The sequence below is a fragment of the Tenrec ecaudatus genome, chromosome 14, assembly GCF_050624435.1.
Source record: "Tenrec ecaudatus isolate mTenEca1 chromosome 14, mTenEca1.hap1, whole genome shotgun sequence".
In the NCBI taxonomy this organism is placed as follows: domain Eukaryota; kingdom Metazoa; phylum Chordata; class Mammalia; order Afrosoricida; family Tenrecidae; genus Tenrec; species Tenrec ecaudatus.
The window spans coordinates 103,923,888-103,946,064 of NC_134543.1; the positions used below are offsets into that span (position 1 = coordinate 103,923,888).

The 22,177-nt window shown below is 41.6% G+C and overlaps 1 protein-coding gene across 1 annotated transcript in view; it reads left to right on the top strand.

The window, feature by feature from the left end:
• Nucleotides 1-1,894: 1,894 nt before the first annotated feature.
• The window catches only part of SNAP23 (synaptosome associated protein 23), a 38,747-nt gene continuing 18,464 nt past the window's right edge, over nt 1,895-22,177 (top strand). The window contains exons 1-5 of the mRNA XM_075530722.1: nt 1,895-2,019; nt 16,610-16,712; nt 17,723-17,764; nt 18,109-18,157; nt 18,981-19,098. Coding sequence (XP_075386837.1) covers nt 16,656-16,712; nt 17,723-17,764; nt 18,109-18,157; nt 18,981-19,098 — 266 coding nt within the window. The 5' untranslated portion in view covers nt 1,895-2,019; nt 16,610-16,655. The remainder of the gene's footprint in view (nt 2,020-16,609; nt 16,713-17,722; nt 17,765-18,108; nt 18,158-18,980; nt 19,099-22,177) is intronic.

A 22,177-nucleotide genomic window follows, 5' to 3' on the forward strand; every position in this document is an offset into this window, starting at 1 on the left:
TGATGCCTGATACCTGATCCCTTCGACACCTCGTGATAGCACAAGTTGGTGCGCTCCTTCCATGTGGGCTTTGTTGCTTCTGAACTAGATGGTCGCTTGTTTACCTTCAAACCTGTAAGACTCCGGATGCTATATCTTTTGATAGCTGGGCACCATCTGCTTTCTTCACCACTTTTGCTTATTCACCCGCTTTGTCTTAAGCAGTTGTGTCGGGAGGGTGAACATTATAGAATGCCAATTTAATCGAAGAAAGTATCCTTGCATTGAGGGAGTACTTGAATGGAGGCCCAATGTCCATCTGTTACCTTAATACTAGACCTATAAATATATGCACATAGATGTATTTCCCCATCCTCATATATACATATATTTGCATATGTACATGCCTTTATTTAGACCTCTATAAATGCCCTTTGCCTCCCAGCTCTTTCCTCTATTTCCTTTGACTTTCCTATTGTCTCTCTTTCATGCTCAGTTTTCATTTGGGTTTCAGTAATTCCTCTTGGTTACATTACCCTTGATCATGCCCTACCAGGCCTCTTACACCCTCCTCACCACCGATTTGGATCACTTGTTCCCTTGTCCCTGGGTTTGTTAACACCACTACCATTCCCCCCACGTCCCCTCTCCCATAGCTCCCCGGAACTGTCGGTCCCACTGTTTTCTCTTCCAGATTGTTCATCCAGCCTATCTTATTTAGACAGACCTGCGGAGATAATAACATGCACAAAAACAAGACAGAACGAAACCAAGCAATAATATACAACAAAACAACAAACCAATGACAAAAAAGCAAAACAAAATGCAACAAGAAAGAAAAGCTTGTAGTTAGTTCAAGGACTGTTTGTCGGCCTTTAGGAGTGTTTTCCAGTCCAGTCTGTTGGGGCACCACACCCTGGCCCCAAAGTCCACCTTCAGCATTCCTTGGGGACCTCACAGTTCAGTTCCCTTGCTGTTCTGTTGCACCCCCTTAGTGTTTTGCCTCCGTGTGGCGGGTTCAGATCGAGTGCAATTCCCACACTGTGTCTCTGGTGTTGTCCCCTGTAGGACTATGGGTGATTCTCTCTTCTAAACACTCATTTTTTTCCCCTCAAAGACCATAGAGGAAGTGATAAAAATAATCTATTTTTATAGCTCTTTCATAGCTCTCTGTGGGCATAGTATGAAGTGCAGATTCCCTAGGCTGAAAATGCAGGGTTGTCTAAGGTCTGGCCATTACTAGTCTTTGAAGAGTATTTTCCTGTTCACCCAGAGATGTATGATGAGCTCTAAACCTGTAACCGAGATGAACTGCAAAGAATGACATGTGAATTCTCACAGCCTGGATAACTCTCTTATCTCCAGCCCTCCCAGACTTCCTTCCAAGGGAGCACCACTTATCTTTAAGGAGTCAGAAACCACTTCCTCCAGAAACCCTTGCAGACACCTCTTAGAAGGAAGTGTTTTGTTTATTGTGCTCCAACAGAGCCTGAGGTTTTCTCTGCGTCATGCACTGTATTCAGTACACTTAAAATCTAAAAACTCTGCCATCTCATAGCGACTCTGTGAGTTTCTGAGACCGTAACGCGAGCATAGAAAAGAGCCCCGTCTTCTATACACTATCATTTGTTTGTATCAGATCTCAAAAGCGACTTTATGGTAACTAACAATATGCGACTTTAAGTAGATCAAAAGATCCTGGAGGGCAAGGAAGAGTCCCTTCATTTCCTCTGCAGGCACACCCCCTGCGCCCCCTCGCAGCGCCTGGCCCTCGGTGGGCGCCGCGTAGATGTTGCGTAACACCACGGGAATCTACCCGGCTAACGGGTGCGTTCCCAGGCTCTCCGCCTGCGTGGCAGGGATCTTTCAACCCGCGGCCCGTGATTGGCTGCAGCTTCAGGGGCGTGGCCGTGCCGGCGGAGCAGGAAGAGTGCGCAGGCGCGTTCGCCTGGCGCGCGCAGGCGCGAGAGACGGGGCTAACTTTAGGTCCGGTCTGGCTGGTCCGAGCTGCCGACCCAAAGGAGTGGCCGCGACTGCTTGGTGAGTCTCCCGAAAAGGGACTTCGGGAGCGGCTCGGGTGAGCGTCGCGACCCTGTCGGGAGCAGGAAGAGTAGTCAGTGGTGAAGGTTGAAAGATTCGTAAGGGTCGCGTTTCATCGCTGAGGGGCTGCCCTGGCCCTGACTCGGCAGGCCTGGCCCCGAGGGGGCACGCGAGGCGCCGCGCGACCATCCGCCCGCGGAAGAGGGGTGACGGTATGGCGGTTCCCGAGATCCGGAACCCACGCAGGGATGCTTTTGCCCCAATATTGCTGCTGAGGTCGGGGACAGGATACCGTACGGGGACGACGGTGATCGGACAGTTCCGAGCTTGTTGAAGGACTCGGGATCATGGCACGGGGAGAGTCCACGCTCTCGAGGAAAGTCCAGGCTTGCTTTGAGGCTGTCCTGCGGACACTGGGAGAAAAAGGGAAGGGACAAGTACACGGCTGCTGCTCTTACTCATTGGTCACGTCTACGTCGTGGGGTTAGATTTCAGCTGAGGGCGAATCCAAAAGACTTCAAGCCCGGGAAGGGAGACCAGCAGGGAGTTTCCTTGTGCTTGGGGCTGGCCGTTTGTCATGGGGGGGGGGGGCACTGGAAGAGGTGGTCGGCAGCTCTGACGGATTTCTCTGCTTCGTGAAAGCCGAGAACAAGCTCTTACGTGATGCTTTGGTTTCAGATGCCAGCGGCCAGGTAGAAATGGTTTGCTCACATTTTTGCTTGTTCTGAGAAATAACAGGTGTGAAATTCATGAGACACCATTAGTGGGAATCCTTTGACATCTAATCTCCAAATATTTCATAGCACACACAGAAAAGAATTAATAAATAGCTCTACCACCAACTAAATTAGTGCCTACAGTTACTAGTCATTGTGGTCTCTTGGCAAAATCTAATCGGAAAGAACATATTCAGCTTAAGTAGAAAGAACAGGTTTTGGGGAAAAAAACCAAAAACAAACATTTATTGTAAAATTCTTTGTGTAAAAGGGAAACAACTTCACAATATCATTATCACTCCTGTGATAGGTTGTGTGGAAGTAATTAAAATACAGCTTAAATATTTCTCAATTTTGTTAGTTTTCCATTTCTTTTACTTTTTCAATGTGCATAGCATGTGAGTATATACTACATATGTGATATTATTTTAGTTTGCAGAGTAGGAATGACTTTTAAAAAAAGCAGTTTCATTGACACTTAATCCAGGAATGACTTCTTATGTCATTATCTTCCTAACAGTATCCCACTTCTCCCTAAGCACAGTGGCATTTAAAAAAATCATTTTATTAGGGGCTAGCACAGTGGCCTGTTTGCATGCATCGCGGTATGTGTTTCTTTGGCTCTGAAAGAATTTAAATACAGTAACAGCTCATATAATTAAGGGGCATATCTTTTCCTAATCAGAACACAACCTGGAACCAAGAAAAAAGCAGACAAACCCAGCAGCCCCATGTCATTGGTCGCTTGTCGGTGTTCACTTGTCATGAGCCATACCACTATCATGATTTTTGCCTTTTAGAGTACCATATGTAGGGTTATTTTACTTCTTAACAGACTCCTTTTTAAGCATTAACCTGTTCCCATCTGGTAGTCTTGAAATCACGATTTTGATATCTTTTATACCATTTTTCTTTCTTTTTTATCATTCTACATTTTATTGGGGCTCATACAGCTCTTATCACCATCCATCCATTGTGTCAAGGTCAGTTGTACATTCGTTGCCATCATCACTTTCTAAACATTTTCTTTCTACTTGGACCCTTGGTATCAGCTCCTCATTTTTTCCCCCTCTCTCCCTCACCCTTGATAATTTATGACCGATGTCTCCCTTCACCCACTTTTCTGTTGTCCATCCCCCAGGGTTCTATGTAGATCAATGTGATTGGTTCCCCATTTATACCATTTTTCTAGTACACTTTATTAAAAGATACAACTGCTAAAGTTTAACACTGAAACCATCATACCATCAAACCATCTTCACTTTGGAAAACATTACCTCAATGTATGCTTTTTAGGATTAGTCCACTTTTATTTGGAAAAATTCATGGGAAGTCATGTGTACGTGTGTATGGACATATATATGTATTTATACACATATTGTATAACCAACAATTTCCAATTTGTTTTTTCATAATCCTTAACAGATGCTCAGTACCCCTTAAGCAATAACTTCCCATACCCCCCCCTCTCACCTACTTCTGGTAATCACTAATAAACTTTGGTCTTTCTGTATTTGTGTATTCTAGATATTTCTTTTTTTCCAAATCATTTTATTAGGTAATCCAACATCATACCATTCCATAGTTCAATCACATCAAGCAGTGTTGTACAATTGCTACCAAAATGAGTTTTAAAACATTTTCTTCTTGAACTCCTTAATATTGGCTCCCCATGAACCTCCCACATCCCTGTATTCTGTATATTTCATAGACATGAGATCATACAATAGTTCTTTTGTATCAGACTTATTCACTTAGCATAACGTGATCAAAGTTTATCCATGTCACAGTATGTATCAGCATTTCATTTCTCTTTATGGTTGAGTATTTCATTATATGGATACATCACATCTTGTTTTCCATTCATGTATTGGTAGATACTTGGGTTGTTTCACGTTTTACTGTGAGCAGTGCTGCAATGAACATTGGTTTGTGAGTTTGAGCTCTTTCAGTCTTTTGGGTCTATGTGTAGGAATAGAGTGCCTGAGCCATATGGCAATGTTTCTGTTTACTTTTCTCCCCCAACAGTTTTATTGGCATATAATTCACATGGCATACAATTCAGCTGGTCAGGCCCATCCAAGACGAGTTGTACAGTCATCACCACAATCAGATTTAGGACATTTGTTTCCGTCCTTTACTCATCATTAGTTTGTTTGCGTTTTTTGAGGAACTGCAAGCTATTTTTCATGGCAGCAGTGGATTAGGGTTCTAGTTTCTGTTCATGCTCGCCAACAGTTGTGGTGTCTTTCTGGTTTTCTGACATTGCCATTCATTCATTCCTTTGGTTGCTAGTTGCTGGAGTTGCCTCTGACTCATGGTGACCTTTGTATTTAACAGAATGAAATATGTCACCTTCATGATTGCTGATATGTTTGAGTGGCTTGTTGTGGTTATTGTGTAGTGCCTTCCAACCAAGGTGGGGGTGTCTCACTTTTCAGCATTATATTGGTCAAGTATTCTGTTGTGATTATATTTTCATTGACTAATTTTTGAAAGTAGACTGTCAGGCCTTTCTTCCTAGTCTGCCTTAATCTGGAAGCTCTTCTAAAAACCTTCCTACCATTTGTGACCCTCCTGGTATTTGAAATACCAATTGTTTATCTTCCAGCATCATAATAAGACACAAGCCACTACAGTAGCACAAACTGACAGATGAAGTGTTGACAGCTATCCTCATGCAGTTGAAGTGGTTAATCTGCTCAATTTTAAAATAAACTAAGTTTGGACCACTTGAATTCCTTACCACTTGAATTCCAATGGCTTAAAAATTATCCCTGTGAAGGCATTTTACTTGTGAAACAATTCTAGAAATGTACTTATCTCGTTTCACCAGATAACAGACTAGAATAGCAAAAGAGAAAAAGAGGATGTTTGCTCTTTGACATTTTTGTGAAATCAGCTCTTTTTCTTCTTCTTGGAATTAATCCTTTGGTTCCTGTGACTCAGACATCCTGGAAACCCGTTTTTTTTTTTTTTGTTTTGTTTTCTTAAGCTGTGCTTGTATTCTGCATTATGTATATGTTAGCATCTGTAATCTCTTGTGTTTGTATCCAAGAATGCTGAACATTAATTCCAGTTCCAAGCGTTACTTCCAGGCCTGTTCGCTGACAGAGTAGCAGATCTGCGGGTATAAAATGATGTGGCAATGCAGCTGACCTTTTCTAAAGTCACAGGGAGAAGGGTAGTTGATTGAGCTCACCAGCCTAAGGCAGACACACCTCCTCTTCAACCTTCTTACCAACTCTGCCGCCATGTGAGGCACCTCACATGACATTCTCTGCTTTTTTTCCTGGATAGATAATTTGTTGCAGTGGTCACATAGAATTTATAGACAGGACTCATGATTGTGGACTTTGTTAGGGAAGTTATAGGTGACAATTCAGGATGTGGTAAGGCTCAGGGTACAGTCTCTTTGTCAGCCATTGTCTCTTTGGCCCTCCAGCCTGGCCTCTGCCTTGGTCAGGCAGGTGTTCCAGAGCTCTTTAGCTCTGTCAGCAAGTGCCCGGAAGCACTCCACTCTGCCAGTAAGCCTGGACCCCAAGGTGCTCAGCTCTCTGGTTCTATGGGTTGGCCGACCCCTCGAGTTGGCAAGCTTAGCTTTGTTGGAAAGTGTGTGGAGTCACCACTCTGCCATCAAGCCTCCTGCCCAGCAGCAGTAGGCTTCCTGCTCTGTGGGCCGGGAAGCCCACTGTGCCATCTCCCACCAGTCTCCTGGCTCTGCTGCCTCTGTTGCTGTTGTTTGCCATCACTTCTCACCCCCTCTGGTGTTAGAACTCCTCTCCATTTCCTTGGTCCAGGCAGGTCCCAGCACAGGGGGCCCAGGTCCACAGGATGTGCCCCACTACGGTGTCTCTTGCTTAGTGGTGGTCTTGGTATCTCAAATGCCCAGCTCTGGGATTTCCTATTTTAAAATAATGTACTATTGGCAGATAATAATTGGATGTATTTTTGGCCAGACTATCCAATCCCTTCATTAGGGTTCCATATACTTTATTTGCATAGTTCTGTTCCCACAAGGGTACCATGTACCTTACCTTACTTACTTTATAAGCAAGCTGTCCAGTCCCTTTGGTGGGACATAAATGCTTCATTTGCGTAGGGTTCCCCTTAACGCCCTCCCCCAAATCATTTGGTGGGAGTTACAAAGAGTATGGCTTCTACTGCACATTCTTTAAGAGTGTACGCCTGCTATTCAGGTGCTGTCTAGTCAGAGCAACCTTACGCACATCGGAAGGAAACACTGCCTGGTCCTGCGCATCCTCACATTCGTGCTGGTGAGCCCATTGTTGTAGCCTACTGTGTCCGTCTAGTCAACCGAGGAGCTTCCTCTTCTGAAAACGAGGTCATTTCCAGGGACTCATTTTTCCTGATAATATGTCCAAAGTACTTGAGAAGACGTTTCACCCGCCTTGCTTTTTTGTTTTTTTCTTTATGGCATTTAAGTATAGGTAGTTTGTAAGTGTCCAAAGAAGACCAAAGCATGCTGCCTTGGTGAAAAACACCTTCAATGTGAAGCCATTGTCTCCAAAAAACTGCCAGCATTCCCTGTTAGGTCGCTTGTGGGAGAAATACCTTGGTCCTTGGCTTTGCCTGAGAAAGAATTCACGCCGAAGCCTGGTTTGTGATGCAAGTGAGTTTATAAAGATAGAAGCAGCACAAATGCGCGGGACTGTGGCCTGGCTGCTTGGGACCCCAGGCTGGCAGCGCTGCTCTCCTTACTTCTAAGGAGCTTCCTGGCCCTACTTCTCCTTAGATAAGTTTGTTCTTCTGGCAGTTCATGGTACTTCCAAAATTCTTCAACACCATAATTCAAAACATTGATTTTTCTTCAGTCTTCCTTGTCCAATGTCTAACTTTCACGTGATATGAGATGATTGGCAATATCATGGCTAGGAAGAATTCAGTGCACTGCATCGGGACTGGTCTTTGAGGGGAAAGGCTTGAAGTAGATGCATCTAGTGGCTCCACAGTATGTACTTGTTCATTTTATAATTTTGACAGTGGACTGGGCAGAAGGAACATTTTTTTCCTGCATCCATTTAATTTTCCTGGCAATTTTTGTTTTAGTTCAGTTGTGTTGTTACTAAAATGAGGAGCCCTGGTGGAATACTGCTTACCAGTAGGGTTGCGATCTGCATAGTCTGCAGTTCAAACCACTAGCAGCTCTGAGGGAGAAAGACTGGGGTTTGTACGTAAATGGTCACAGTCTCGGAAACCCACAGGGGGTTGCTATGAGTCAGCATTGACTCGATGGCAGTGAATTTGTTTTTGTTTGGTTACTAAAATGTTCAAACAACTGATACTGTGCTTTTCTGGTGTCTTCTCGTCATGTTGATTTTGTGAGTTCTCTAACTTTGATTTAAATTTGTGTCAGGACAGTTGATCTTCGGTGCTTATAAAATAAAATCCAAACTGCTTGACATGGTATACAAAGCCATGCACCATGTCTTCTTTTAAACACACTCTGCCTCCCTCTAGTAGGCCCCCGGGCACACACACTTCTCCATATTCCTGCCTGGCTTTATATTGTTGCATGTCTTACTCTAAAATCATACTTTTCAAAAAGAGTTCATTAGACTTGGAATTTAATGGACACAAATAAATAAGTTAGGATAAACACCAAATAAATAAATTCAGGGTCATCTATTTGATTCAGAGCCCCAGCAACCTTGTAGGACAGAGTAGAACTGCCCAGAGAGTTTGCAAGACTGTAATATTTACACAAGCAGGCTGTTTCATCTTTTTCCCTGGGAAAGACTGGTGGGTTTGGAAGGGATGTTAAACAGTGACTGTAGGGGACCTTGGGGCATAATAGACCTGATTTTATGTTCCTAGGTAGACACTACAAATATGTTTCTATCCTACCCTCAGTGGACCATGCTGTCGACCAAGCAGCATAATGACCTTGGGCGCTAGCCTTGCAGGCAGCATGGCATCCCCCTGGGGCCACCCCAGAGGGACTCAACATAGAGGCCCTGCCTCCAAGCTCGCTGTTCCCTTGGACTGGGGACTGGGATACTCTGATGGGAGAGGAAGCAGAGGGTGGCTGTCCCGGGCCTGGGGAAGTGGCGACCACTGGACATTGGGTGGTACCCCTAGTTGGGTGGGTATCGATGTAAAAGGACCCAGAATTACCATATATTTAGTACCTCTGTGCTTCCCTTGCCTTGGTATGACAGATTTTGAACTGTTGGGCAGGAATCTGCACTAGAAAGAATTGATAGAGGGAGTTTTCCCCTGGCACTAATTCCCATGCTCAGTGTAAACAGAGCTCAATCCACTGGGAGATCTGACTGTTCAGGGCAACAACTCATGGGGTGTGGCTCGTGGGTGGAACTGGACTCCCATAGACTACTCATGTCCACAGTGGCTTGAGTTCTGTGTCAGTGGGAGATTGTTGATGCTATCAGTGCAATCGCTTTATACCCTGAGGGATGATTGACAATGATGTTCTTTTTTGTTTCTCTGGATTTTTGTTCTTCTGCCTTTTGTTTATTTGTTTTTGGTCTTGGTTTGGTTTTGTTTTTCCTTGCTGGTTTGTTGCTGTGGTTTTTGTTGGTCTTGTTTTTGTCATCATATGACTGCCAAATAAGTCCGAGTCCTGCATAGCCTGTGGACAAGCAGGTGGATTTTGGGTCCCCACTTAAACCTAGCCCCATTCCAAAATACCATGCTAGTTAGTCCTGATCACATGGCCCTGCTTGATGCTCGCTTTCATGAAGGGATCGCTAAAATAAGGGTGCCAGAGTAAAGTGTGCTCAAGAAAGCAGATGGTGGCTGGCTATTAATTGGAGTAGTGTCTGGGGTCTCGTGTTCAAGTAAGTAGCCATCTAAAGGAGGAATCAACTAAGCCCACATAGAAGACGCACACCAGCCTGTGTGATCCAAAGATGCAAATACCAAAATCCAAATATGGTGAAGGGAAAAGTATCAGAGCTTAAATTGTGATCATCCAGTTTGTAGAAGGCTGTGAGGGGAAGTGGGAGCCCCAAATCCATCTGCAAAGTTAGATTAAACCTGTGGCAGATCCCTTCTCGCCATAGGCAAGGGGCGCAAACAGCTTTACTATCAGACAGAAATTATTGTAGATTTGATTATGGTGGCTCGAACATGATATATATATATCATGGTATAATTTAACCTTCATCCTGACCCAATTTGATCGAGGTGCAAGTATTTCTTGGTTGTTCCACAACAAAAATTTCTTCCCTAGATTTTTAAATATTGATGAGGGTCTTTATTTGTATTTGATATTATTATTATTTTATTCTTGCCATTTAATCTTGTTTTTGGTTTTTATTGTTACTGCTGGGTTTCCCGGTTTGTGAGACACAAAAGGAGTAGATGTAGAGAGATAATAATCTGATGAAATGGTTTATCAGGGGGTGGGAGATAAGGGTGAAGAGATTGGGGAGCAAACAAGGAACCTGGGAAGGAGAGGGAGCACTGGAACTGATTATGATTTATTTAACCATGGAGAGGTGTGATTTGTGAATACTGTATCAAGAGAACCACTTTTAAAATGTTGATATGTGAAAAATATAGACAATGGCATTGGACAAGATGTATGGAAATTGTTTATTGGGATTCTAATTTGCTATGTAAACTCTCACCAAAACAAATAAAAAATATATTTTTAAAGGAATGAAAAAACACTGGTGGGTTCAAACCACTGTTAGGTTAGCAGCTTAGTATTTCACTTGTGGCCCAGAGCTCTTTTTTAACAACACTTGAAAACAACATTATTCTTACTTAACTAGGTACCTGAAGCACCATGCAAACTAAACTTATTGCCATCAAGTGAATTCCAACTCATACCAACCCTATAGGACAGGGTAGAACTGCCCCTGTGGGTTTCTGAGACTGTTCACTCTTTAAAGGAGTAGAAAGCCTCATCTTTCTTTCCCAAGGTGACTGCTGGTTTCAAACTGCTGACCTTGTGGTTAGCAGATCAAAGTGTTAACCACTACACCACCACAAGGAAGCTAATTAAGCCGTAACCTGGATTTGAAATTGTTATGTTTCCAAATATTAGGCACTTAATCACTATACTGTATTACCTTTTATATAAACAAGAAATGCGACTCTTTTAATGTACTGTGGAGATAATCATTTCCAGGGACTTTCATTCTTTATCTGTGACACTTGACTCCTGGAATCAGAAAGCTTCAAGGTGCACTTGTGATCAGAGTTGGCTGGCTGGGCTGGCTCTTTGATTTAGGCAGGGAGGAGCCTTTCCACTCTTGGTGTATCTGTCAGATTCTGTTCTGTGTCTCCCAGATGGTGGAGCTCCCTTCCTTGCAGAGCCCTGGATGATTGCCAGCTTGAGCTCTTGAGCAGCTTTCTTGTTGAGCACCCCGCTATTCTGTTCCCAGCCTTTCTTTTCGATGGGGTCAATTGAAGTGATGCCAATCGCATTTCAGTCTGCCTTTCAGCCAGTTCATGTCTAGTCGAATTACGGAAGTTAACCCGGCCGTGAAGACCAGGTGTGGCGCATCAAGCCGGTAGTTAAAGTGGAGGTTTCTGTAAAACCAAAGTGTAAATTTGGTCTTCTTTTTGGTTCCTGTTTTTTAGTGGTACTTTCCCAGTCTGTTGCATGACTTGTCCAGCATGCTGTCCTCCAGGCACTGGTTGGTGTCTCCTGACATGTCCAAAGTACACGAGACAGTCTCTCTGTCTTGCTTCTAAGGAGCATTCCAGCAGGTTTCTTACAAGACAGATTTGTCTGTTCCTTTTAAAAATTTTATTTATTTACTTATTTTGTGTGTGCTTTTGTTCTCTTGGCAGTACATGGTGCTTTCAATACCCTTTGCCAGCACAATAATTCTAGTGCACAGATTTTTCTTCCGTCTTCCTTATTCAGTGTCCAACTTTCACATGCATATGAAGGAATTGAGAATACATGTTTTGAGTCAGGCGCACCTTAGTCCTCAAAGTAACATTCTTGCTTTTCAACTTTAAAGAGGTCTTAAGCATGTGATTTACATGAGGTAATGCATCATTTGATCTATTGACTGCTGCTTCCATGAGCATTGATTGTGGATCCGACTTGAGAAAATCTTGACAGCTTCAATTTTTTCCTCCTATTTCATGATGTTACTTATTGGCCTAGTTGTGAGGAGTTTTATTTTCTTAAAGTTGTAATTCATACAATCTTGTAATCCTGGATCTTCATCAGCAAGTGCTTCAAGTCCTCCTCACTTTCAGCAAGCAAGATTGTGTTATCTGCATATCACAAGTTATTAAGCCTTCCTCCAATATTGATTCCAAATTCTTCATATAATATAGCTTCAAAAAATACAACTTCCCTGTATACAACTTACAGATTGAATAAGTAAGGTTGAAAGGATACAATCCTGATATAACACACACCTTTGCTGATTGTAAAATATGCCATATTTCCTGTTCTGTTCATGCAACTGCCTCTTGATCCTCACGAGTACAGTGTAGCATTCTGGAATTTTCCTTCTTAGGCTGTTGAGGTTGTTAAGGTCCACACAGTCGAATTACTTAGCATAATCAATAAAACACAAGTAAACATCTTTCTGGTATTCTCTGCTTTTAGCCATGATCCATCTGACATCAGTAATAATATCCCTTATTCCATAGCCTCTTCTGAGTACCTGAACCTTTGGTAGCTAGCTCCCTGCCACTGTATGATCTTCAGCAAAATTTTACTTGCATATGATATATTTTTGTGTAATTTGAGCATTTTGTTAGAGTCCCTTCCTTTGGAATCAGTACAAATATGGATCTCTTGCAGTTAGCTGGCCAAGTAGCTGTCCTCCAAATGTCCTGCTACAGATGAGTGAGGGCTTCCGGTGCTTCCTCGGTATTTCACTAGGCACCTAGAATGCACCGACTAGCTCATGGCTCGAGGTACACCGAGTGGGTGCTTTTGCTGTGGGATCTTTGTTTAAAGAACATGCTCAGACCCCACCTAACATGAAATGCTTCCCAACCAAAGCCTTCACAAATGCCTTTTCTCTAAGCTTTAGTTATCGAGCATCGAGGACTAATGCTCTTCTGTGTCATTTCTATGCGGTTTTGTTTTAGACTTGCAATCCGTGTAAACGGTGGTAATGTTTGTACAAGCTTCTGTGTGCTGACCATGCGGGTTCACTGGAAGGCCTCTCTAAAGAAAGGCTAAGAAGTAGTGTTGTGTGTATGAACTGGGTTACAGAATCCATTTTCTCCAATCTTAAAATTCTGTTCCATTTTTTGTCATGTTACCATTACATTTTCTGATGAAAATAAGTGTGTGAAAATAAGTAATATAACTACATTGAAAACTTGTTTAAAATTGTGAATTAGGTGGGGTATACATGCCAGATCATTATTTTTGAATTCACAGTTTTAAACAACTTATCAAACCTCTCAATGGCTTGTTCTGTTTCTCCCACCCACCCCTTCCCCTTCTTCCCCCTACTTCCCTCTTGTAGGCGACAGTCTTCCCCTTAAGCAAACTTAATACTAGGCTGCGTCTCCTTGCCATCTTCCTCGTCTCACCCTGGCAATCATCAAAGCCTGTTTCTTTTGGCATGAAAACCTTTTCTTGATTAAAAAAAAATAAGTCATCTCATACAATATTTGGCCTTTTGCTTTTTATTCACTTTACTCCGCATAACATCCTCTAACTCCATCCACGTCATGAGGTGTTCACAGTTTCATCTTTATTGTTTAGCGATGTGTAGTGTTCCATATGTACACCAAAGTCTGTTTGTCCATTTTTCCATCGCGGGGAGAAGGAAAGCCTCATGACATAGTGGTTCAAAACCACCAGCCTGCTCTTTGGGAGAAGGCTGAGGCTTTCTACTCCTGTAAAGAGTTCTAGTCTTGAAAACCTACTTTAGAGTCACTGTAAGTCAGAATTGATAGCTGTGAGTGTGTGTTTTTGGTAGTATTTTGATGATTCGCTTCTAGACTTCTTACTACCCATGTTTTTCCTTTTGGGTGATTATAGTGCATGTCTTGTTTGTTTGTTTACTGTTTATTAGTTCATTAGTCTTACTTTGCATACTTCATGTGCTAATCTTTGTAATGGAAGTTCCTTTTAATGGCTGATGTGAGTTTGTTCCTTATTCTTTGTCCAGCCAGAAATGAAGGAAGCATTTTAAGGACAATCTTTAATTTTTTCAGACATGCAATGTTATATACAAGAGGGTTTAAAGAGATTTGTGGACAAATTACATTATCTTTCTATTTACTTTTTCCATGAACTTTTTGAGCCCCTTCATATATTTGGCTAGAACTGGTACTTAGAAAAGGAAACTTGGTTTAATTTACACCTGTTTGGTACCTCTTACGTATACATGTATACAAACTCTTGGTGGGCATGAAAATAGCTTGTATGTATCCCTATGCAGCATCAACTGTAATTTTCACCTTTAGTCCTGCAGATGACACAGTTGGTATTTAGTAGCTATTATTTTCTATTTATATTAATGTCTCTCATTGAGCATTATTTATAAGCTTTTCTGTTTGCCTACTAATTCTTTCTACTTTAGTAATAATATTAGACTGCATGTTGCTGAGCACTTTGTAAGCGTTATCTTTCTCAAATACTTATTTAAAAAGCTTATGAAATAGATTCTTTTAAGCAATACATTGAGGTTTAGGGGTTAGGTAGCTGGCCTCAGATATGTGAGGGGCTGGAATTTGAATTCTGGAGCTCCCACTCCTAACCACTATGCGACTCTGCTATGTTCAGAAATTACCCCTATTGCAAATACGGTGATTAGCATTAAAGTCTGGGAAACGTATGCCAAAAAGAAACACAGATTTTATCAAATTGTGTTAAAAGTAGTGTTTCTTGTTTTCTTTCCTAACATTCAAAAAATATCGAATTCTTTTAGTAAACCTAAGTGAACCAGACAGGGTATAAAGGAATCATCCGTTTTCCCCTCAAAAGTCCACAGAAGTGGATTAAGTTCCCAAGAGCATTGGCAAAATGGCACAGCTAACAATTCCATTAGATTAAATTTGAGAAAAGTAAATTTATTGAGATCTTGTGTCAAGCGATTTCCCCACCACTTTTCTCATTCTCTGTATATCAGCATTCTGGGTAGCCTTTTCTTGAATCCAGAAGAAACTCTCCTGAGATGATAATGAGTATGTATAAGGCTAATTCTGCTGTTGCCCTGCCTGAGGCTTGTGAGTAGTTTAGCAAAGGCTAATAAGAGCTTAAGGAAGAGTGTCATTTGCTTCTTTGTCCTTTCCCTTGCAATTTTACTTTTTCTCTCCTACTTTCATTTCCAGCAATTACGTGCTCAACACCCTCAAGAATCCAGTATAGAAGTCATAGGCAGCTGAGTCGTTATGTCAGAATGCCGAATACTGAAAACTTTCTAGATGTCTGTTCTCTATCTTGTGTGTCATCTGCCCAGGGGAGGAAAACAAAGCAAAAATGAAACAGTATTGCGTTCACTGAAGGAAATGTCCTTCAAAATGACCTCCTTGCCATGCCAGGAGGATTCTTCATGTCCACCTGTCAGCTGTGTGCTTTTTTTGTTTGTTTTGTTTTTAATTTAGAAGGAAGAGCTCTTAGAATCTTCCATTTTACAAAGGTCACATTTGCATTTAAGTCTCTCGCTGAGCCTATATGGAGCTTTACTAAGTAGATAGCAAATACTGACTTGCAATCATTAAGAATAGCCTTGAAAGCAAATGTTTTGAGAATGATGCTGGCAACAGATGTACATATGTGCTTGACAGGGATGGATGGATGGATAGATTCTGATTAGAGTTGTACAAGCCCCCAATAAAATGATTAGATTTAAAAACATAGCCTTGAAGAGTTCAATTACAAAATTGTACAATTTGAAAGACTTGGTTTTCTTATCCCAAAAATGTGTCCCCTGCCCCAGGATAAGGGGTAGCGATGGCACCCTGTAGGTGAGTGCTTAGTTAACCCAATGTCTGCAGTTTGAGCAGACTAGTCACTGTGGGAGGAAGAAGTGGCAGTTGCTTCTGTAAAGATGTGCAGCCAGGGAAACACGGAGGCAGTTCTACTCTGTCTGAGAAACAAACTGGTGACACATAAGAAAGAACTTTCCATCAAGAAGCAATTTTGTATCAAAAAGGGATACAGTTCAAATCAAGTCCATTGGTCTGCTGCTAGCCAAAGCCCTCTTCAGATTCATGTCGCTGCATGCTGATGACAGTGAAAGGTGCAGTTGGAAGCAGGGAGATCACAGGCTGGTGGGTGCAGAGTCACTTGAATCCCACGTGGGTCCACCCCTGAGGTAGACACAGAGTCTCAGCGAGGAGGAAGGCAAGGGGCAAGAAGTAGTTCGCAGTGTCTTTTATAAAAAGGCCACACCCTTAAGGAGCCATCCTGATTGATAGGTTGGACTCTATCCCTACACATTCACACAGGTGCAAGTTGGCATAAAGTGTAGCTGATTTCTACTCACAGTGACCCTGTTGGACAGTGAGACAAGTAGATTTTTTTTTACAAGTAGATTTTATAATACATGAGTATCACAGTTGGAAAGAGCACTGTAGCAGATGTCCTAGACCAGCGGTTCTCAACCTGTGGGTCGTGATCCCTTTGGGGGTCGAATGGCCCTTTCACAGGGGTCACTCGATTCACAATAGTAGCAAAATGACAGTTATAAACTAGCAACAAAAATAATTTTATAGTTGGGGGGGCACCACAACATGAGGAACTATATGAAAGAGTCACGGCATTAGGAAGGTTGAGAACCACTGTCCTAGACCATACGATTAGGTTCATCTCTGGTACTAGCTAATATTTATTTACCCTCCCTTGGTCCTTAATTTATTCAGTCATTCTGTTTTCCTGGTAAGTCTCCAAAATTCCTGAAATCCACACCTTCCTCAAGCTTTGTCTCTCCTGCTTCTTTCAGAATATCCACATTTCTGTTTTGGGGCCACCAGGAGTTTTCATTCATCATGGATAATCTGTCTTCAGAAGAAATTCAGCTGAGGGCTCACCAGGTTACTGATGAGGTAAATGTTTTACTTGGAATAGATAATTCATTCCGGGTCAGTTTTCACGGTAGGGGGGATGAGCGCTCCTTCTTGGAAGAGAACTTTGGCTTCTTCCTCCTCCCTTCTGTCCAAGAATGCATTTACACCAGAGGCCCATTACTAGCTCTCTTTTTTTTTTTTTACTAGCTCATTTTTAAACTCTGCAAAACTAAGTAAGTGAAACAATTTGTTTGCTTTGGTGATAGTCATTATTTGAAATTTTGAACTTTTTTTCACTTTACAGAATTACTTAATATCTATATTATACCTAGATTTTATTTATATTGCATTTAGTTGGAAGAAAATAACTACAATTAAAGAGATTGATTTTCAATGTTGAGAAATGAAGTTGAGATTCATATAACATTTTAAAATGAATAGTTCAGTGGTATTTAATGTATTCACAGTGTTGTGAACCACCAGCTTTCTCTAGTTTGAAAACTTTTTCATCACCAAAAAAACACCCCATGTCCCTGGTGGCACTGGGGGCAGGCTGTAAAATTGGTGTTCTTTTATGGAGAATGATGAGGTGGTCTCCTTCTGTACAAGGTTGCTGTGAGTTGGACTTAACTTGCTGGCAGTGGGTTTGTTGTTGTTGTTGCTGTTTACCCATTAAGTACGTATTCCTCATTTATAGCCTTCTCAATCTCATGGTAACTGTCAGTGTGCTTTCCTTTACTGTTCTTTTGCTTATTCTGGATATATCATGAAAAAGTGAATTATGCTATATATGATCTTATGTATCTGGCTTATTTCATGAAGCCTAATGTTTTCATGGAGGCACAGCATGTATCAGTTCTTAATGCCTTTTTATGGCTGAATAGTATTCCATTATATATTGATGGATCTTTGGGGTGGGCTAGCAATTCTTAAAGAGACAGTAGGTAAATAGTTCTTAAAAGTGGGAATAATTATGCATATGCCTGTGATCAAATTTTTGATGTTGTTATTATATTTTGCAATGTTAAAATCATTGTATTTTTTCCTAGTCTCTGGAAAGCACAAGGAGGATCCTGGGTTTAGCCATTGAGGTAAGGAAGTGTTTAATCGTTGTGCTTAGTACAAAAACTGGATAGGGAAGGACTCTCCTAGCACTAGAGGCAATTGCTAAAACTGTTGAATCATGCACTAAGGGACCCTTTCAATTTTTTCCTTTGACACTGTGGAATGGGACAGGGACAATCAAGTCACCCTGAGTTTGTAACTTACTTGTTTAAAGCGGGTTAACATGTTAAAACGTGCTGGGTTAGGACTGCTAGTTCTGTCTTAGCTCTCATGTGCTGAGCACTTGCTTGCTGAATGATTCTATCTTGCTACTTGTTAGTCCTTATATACTTTGTTTTTGTTGTGCTATTGGCTTTTCCCCTTCTTTTAGTCTCAGGATGCAGGAATCAAGACTATTACCATGCTGGATGAACAAGGAGGTGAGTTGAAGTTACTGGCAGAAACTTTATTTGATTTATGGAAGAAAACCAAAAACAAACAATATATATACACGTGCACACACACAAAACAAGAACCCTATTAAATTAAACATGTATAAAGCTTAGCCTTTGGGAGGAGCTTCTTTCTTTGATAAAAATTAAAGAGTGATACATTTCTTTTCTTCAGATTTGAATTATATTTATTACCTATTTGTATCTGTGTGGTGGGGGGTAACTGTGGTGGGGTTGGGGATGGTGGACAACAATGCTCAATTGTATGCCTAGTATTTTAGGTTAGGAGGTTATTGATTGGTTTATTGTATGGATTTGGTTATATGTAGCATTACACATTATGAAATGCTTGTTTCATCTTTAGAGGTCAAGTTAAACCTGAAGACAGATCTAGGTTGTATTGAATTTGGAATTGTCCAATTTGAGTTGGCCCTGAATAAACTGGTCTAGCGTTTATGAGTTTTATGACAGTCCTCAGGTTTTGGGCCTATTAAATGATAGATAATATCGAGTAGCTGATCTTGTCTAGTATACTTAATTTGGTTTTAAGGATCTCTAAATAAATACTTCCGTAACTCGTAGTGTATAAATTTCTTAACAAATCTTTCCACAGTAAGAGAGGCCTGGTGCCTCTCAGGGTTGGTGTGTGCAAAGCTGTTGGCATGTTGGATAGCTTGTGCTGTCTTCTGACTCTGGTGCGTTCACTGCAGGGGTCGTTGGTGGATTCAGAGCTGAGCTTTGCTAAGCCGTAAGAGCATCTTTCAGTTGACATTATGATATAACACAAAACATTTCCATGACTTGTTCATAGAACAACTAGACCGTATAGAAGAAGGCATGGACCAAATAAATAAAGACATGCGGGAGGCAGAGAAGACTTTAACAGAACTCAATAAATGCTGTGGCCTGTGTGTCTGCCCATGTAATAGGTGAGTTGAAAAATCAAGACCTTTAAAAATATATTTCAAATTAACTTTCCACTTCTCCCCGTCTCACCAAAGATCAGATGTGTGACTGGTTAAATACACTTAAGGTATTTCTCCTTCAGGCAGATTGAATTTTTCATGTGAAAATTAATATATCCAGTCAAAAACTTGGTTTAATTATGACCAATCCTTGGATTAAGTCCCAGTTTCATGTTTTATAATACATGAAAATGTTAGTAGGAAATATAGATCTGTATGATACAGAGCAGGATGGAGTTAAGCGTCTTCTTTTATGAGATGAAAAAATGTTAACCGTGCAGATGTTGTGTACTCGGCACTGGAAGAACAGCCACGAGTGAGGGACTCAGGCCATGTCTGAGTACTTACCATGTGATTGCATAGTTGAGAAAGAGTGAGTAGCACAAAAGACAAGGCGGTGTATCATCTCGGCAGACACCAAGCATAGAAGTACAGTGAAGAGCATAGGAGCTGGGTTGGACTTGGAGTGATTGCAAGGATTTGCACCAGCATGGAGGAATGGAGAGGGCATTTCCTATGGAAGAATCAGCATAAATAAAGAGTGGGAAGAAGTCTGTCTTAATTGAGCTGAGTAATTAAATAGATGAGAAGTGAGAAATGAGCTATAGGTAGGGTGGTAAGTGAGTGTGAATGCCAAGTTCTGGATTGTTCAGAATTTAAAATTCGAAGCAGGAGAATAATTATGAACCTTTGTGTACTGGGTCTGTAAAGACTTTGACAGTAAGATTAGAGGAAAGAAAAAGTCAGAGAATCATAAACCAAATGACTGTATTTGAAATGGAAAGAAGGAAGAATAAAGAAAGAAAATGAACGGAAGATTTGGAGTCTCTAGTTGTGGTGCATATGTAATCATTTGTCAATTTGAGGTTTAAAAGTGTAGGAGTGGAGTCTAGCTTGTCAATCAGATCATAGACAATGAAGCCTCTGTGTGGGCATGGTCTTCTCCTGAGAATTTTGGGAAATCCAGTGTTTCCTCCTTGGAAGTGGGAGACTCTCTGCTCACACCCTAGGAGACATAGTAGCTGACAAGACACATGGACCGACCCTGATGCAGCCTTGGGTGCTGGAGAAGCCATGCAGAGACCCCTGCCATCGCTGAGAAGTTTCCAACACCACTGGATCCAAAGACTTTAGACCCACTGGCTTGTGATCTATATTCGGTGTCTCTGCATGTGTTTCGTGAGTCTGAAGAGGACTTTATAGATTGGGTTTGGACTTATGGGCTAATATCAGACTATGGACTTGATCCGGACTGGGCTGGGCTGTTTTCTCAATGTTCAATTGCTCTTGTATATAAATCTATTATACACATATGTGTGTCTATGGATTTGTTTCTCGAGCCTACCCAGACTGACAGACTAGTAGACCAGGAGATGAGGAATATCCCAGTGACAGAAAAAGGGTTGGAAAAGAAGAGAGAGAGGCTTTAGGTCCTAGGGAAAGTTCCAGAGATTGGAGTGGGCTGTTTTACATACAAATGCAATACACTAAGAAGTAGAGTCTTGAAACTTTTTGTGTATAGTATAGAGATTATGCCTGACCAAAAGGAATTCCTTTTTGTGTGTGTTTTATGTGACTCCATTGGGAATATTTAAATTCTCCATGATGGAATACTGAATGTATTCAAACCAAGATAAGGTTAGGGCTAAGGACTAAGGCAGTTTGCAGTTAACTTCTTTTCTGTTAGAAATAACAAATCATTATTTAAAAAAGTAACTAACAAAACAACCACTTTCAACTTTGCCACTTGTTTAAAACACAGTATCTGGAAATTGGATAACTGTTCTTACTGCTGAAAATTCTTTTTTTTGTTTGTTTGTTTTTAAATCATTTTACTAGGGGCTCATACAACTCTTAACACAATCCATACATACATCAATTGTGTCAAGCACATTTGTACATTCATTGCCCTCATCATTCTGAAAACATTTGCTCTCCACCTAAGCCCCTGACATCAACTCCTCATTTCCCCCTCCCTCCCCGCTCCCCCCTCCCTCATGAACCCTTGATAATTTATAAATTATTATTTTGTTATATCTTGCCCTGTCCGACGTCTCCTTTCACCCACTTCTCTGTTGTCCGTCCCCCAGGGGCAAGGTCACATGTAGATCCTTGTAATCGGTTCCCCCTTTCCAACCCATCCTCCATCCACCCTCCCAGTATCGCCACTCACACCACTGGTCCTGAAAGGATCATCCGCCCTGGATTCCCTGTTTCTGGTTCCTATCTCTACCAGTGTACATCCTTTGGTCTAGCCAGATTTGTAAAGTAGAATTGGGATCATGATAGTGAGGGGGAGAAGAAGCATTTAGGAACTAGAGGAAAGTTGTATGTTTCTTTGTTGCTACATCGCTCCCTGACTGGCTCGTCTCCTCCCTGAGACCCTTCTGTAAGGGGACGTCCAGTGGCCTACAAATGGGCTTTGGGTCTCCACTCTGCACTCCCCTCCTCATTCACTATGATATAATTTTTTGTTCTGCTGATACCGGATACCTACGACACCTCGTGATAGCACAGGCTAGATGGCCGCTTGTTTACCTTCAAGCCTTGAAGACCCCAGATGCCATATCTTTTGATAGCTGGGCACCATCAGCTTTCTTCACCACATTTGCTTATTCACCCGCTTTGTCTTCAGCGGTTGTGTCAGAAAGGTGAACATCATAGAATGCCAATTTAATAGAAGAAAGTGTTATTGCATTGAGATAGTACTTGAGTGGAAGCCCAATGTCCTTGTGTTACCTTAATACTAAACCTATAAATACATGCACATAGATGTATTTCCCCATCCTCATATATACATATATTTGCATATGTACATGCCTTTATTTAGACCTCTATAAATGCCCTTTGTCTCCTAGCTCTTTCCTCTGTTTCCTTTGACTTTCCTATTTTCCCACTATCATGCTCAGTCTTCATTTGGGTTTCAGTAATTCCTCTTGGTTACATTACCCTAGATCATACCCTACCTGGACTCCTACGCCCTCCTCACCACTGATTTGGATCACTTGCTGTTCCCTTGTCCCTGGGTTTGTTAACACCACTA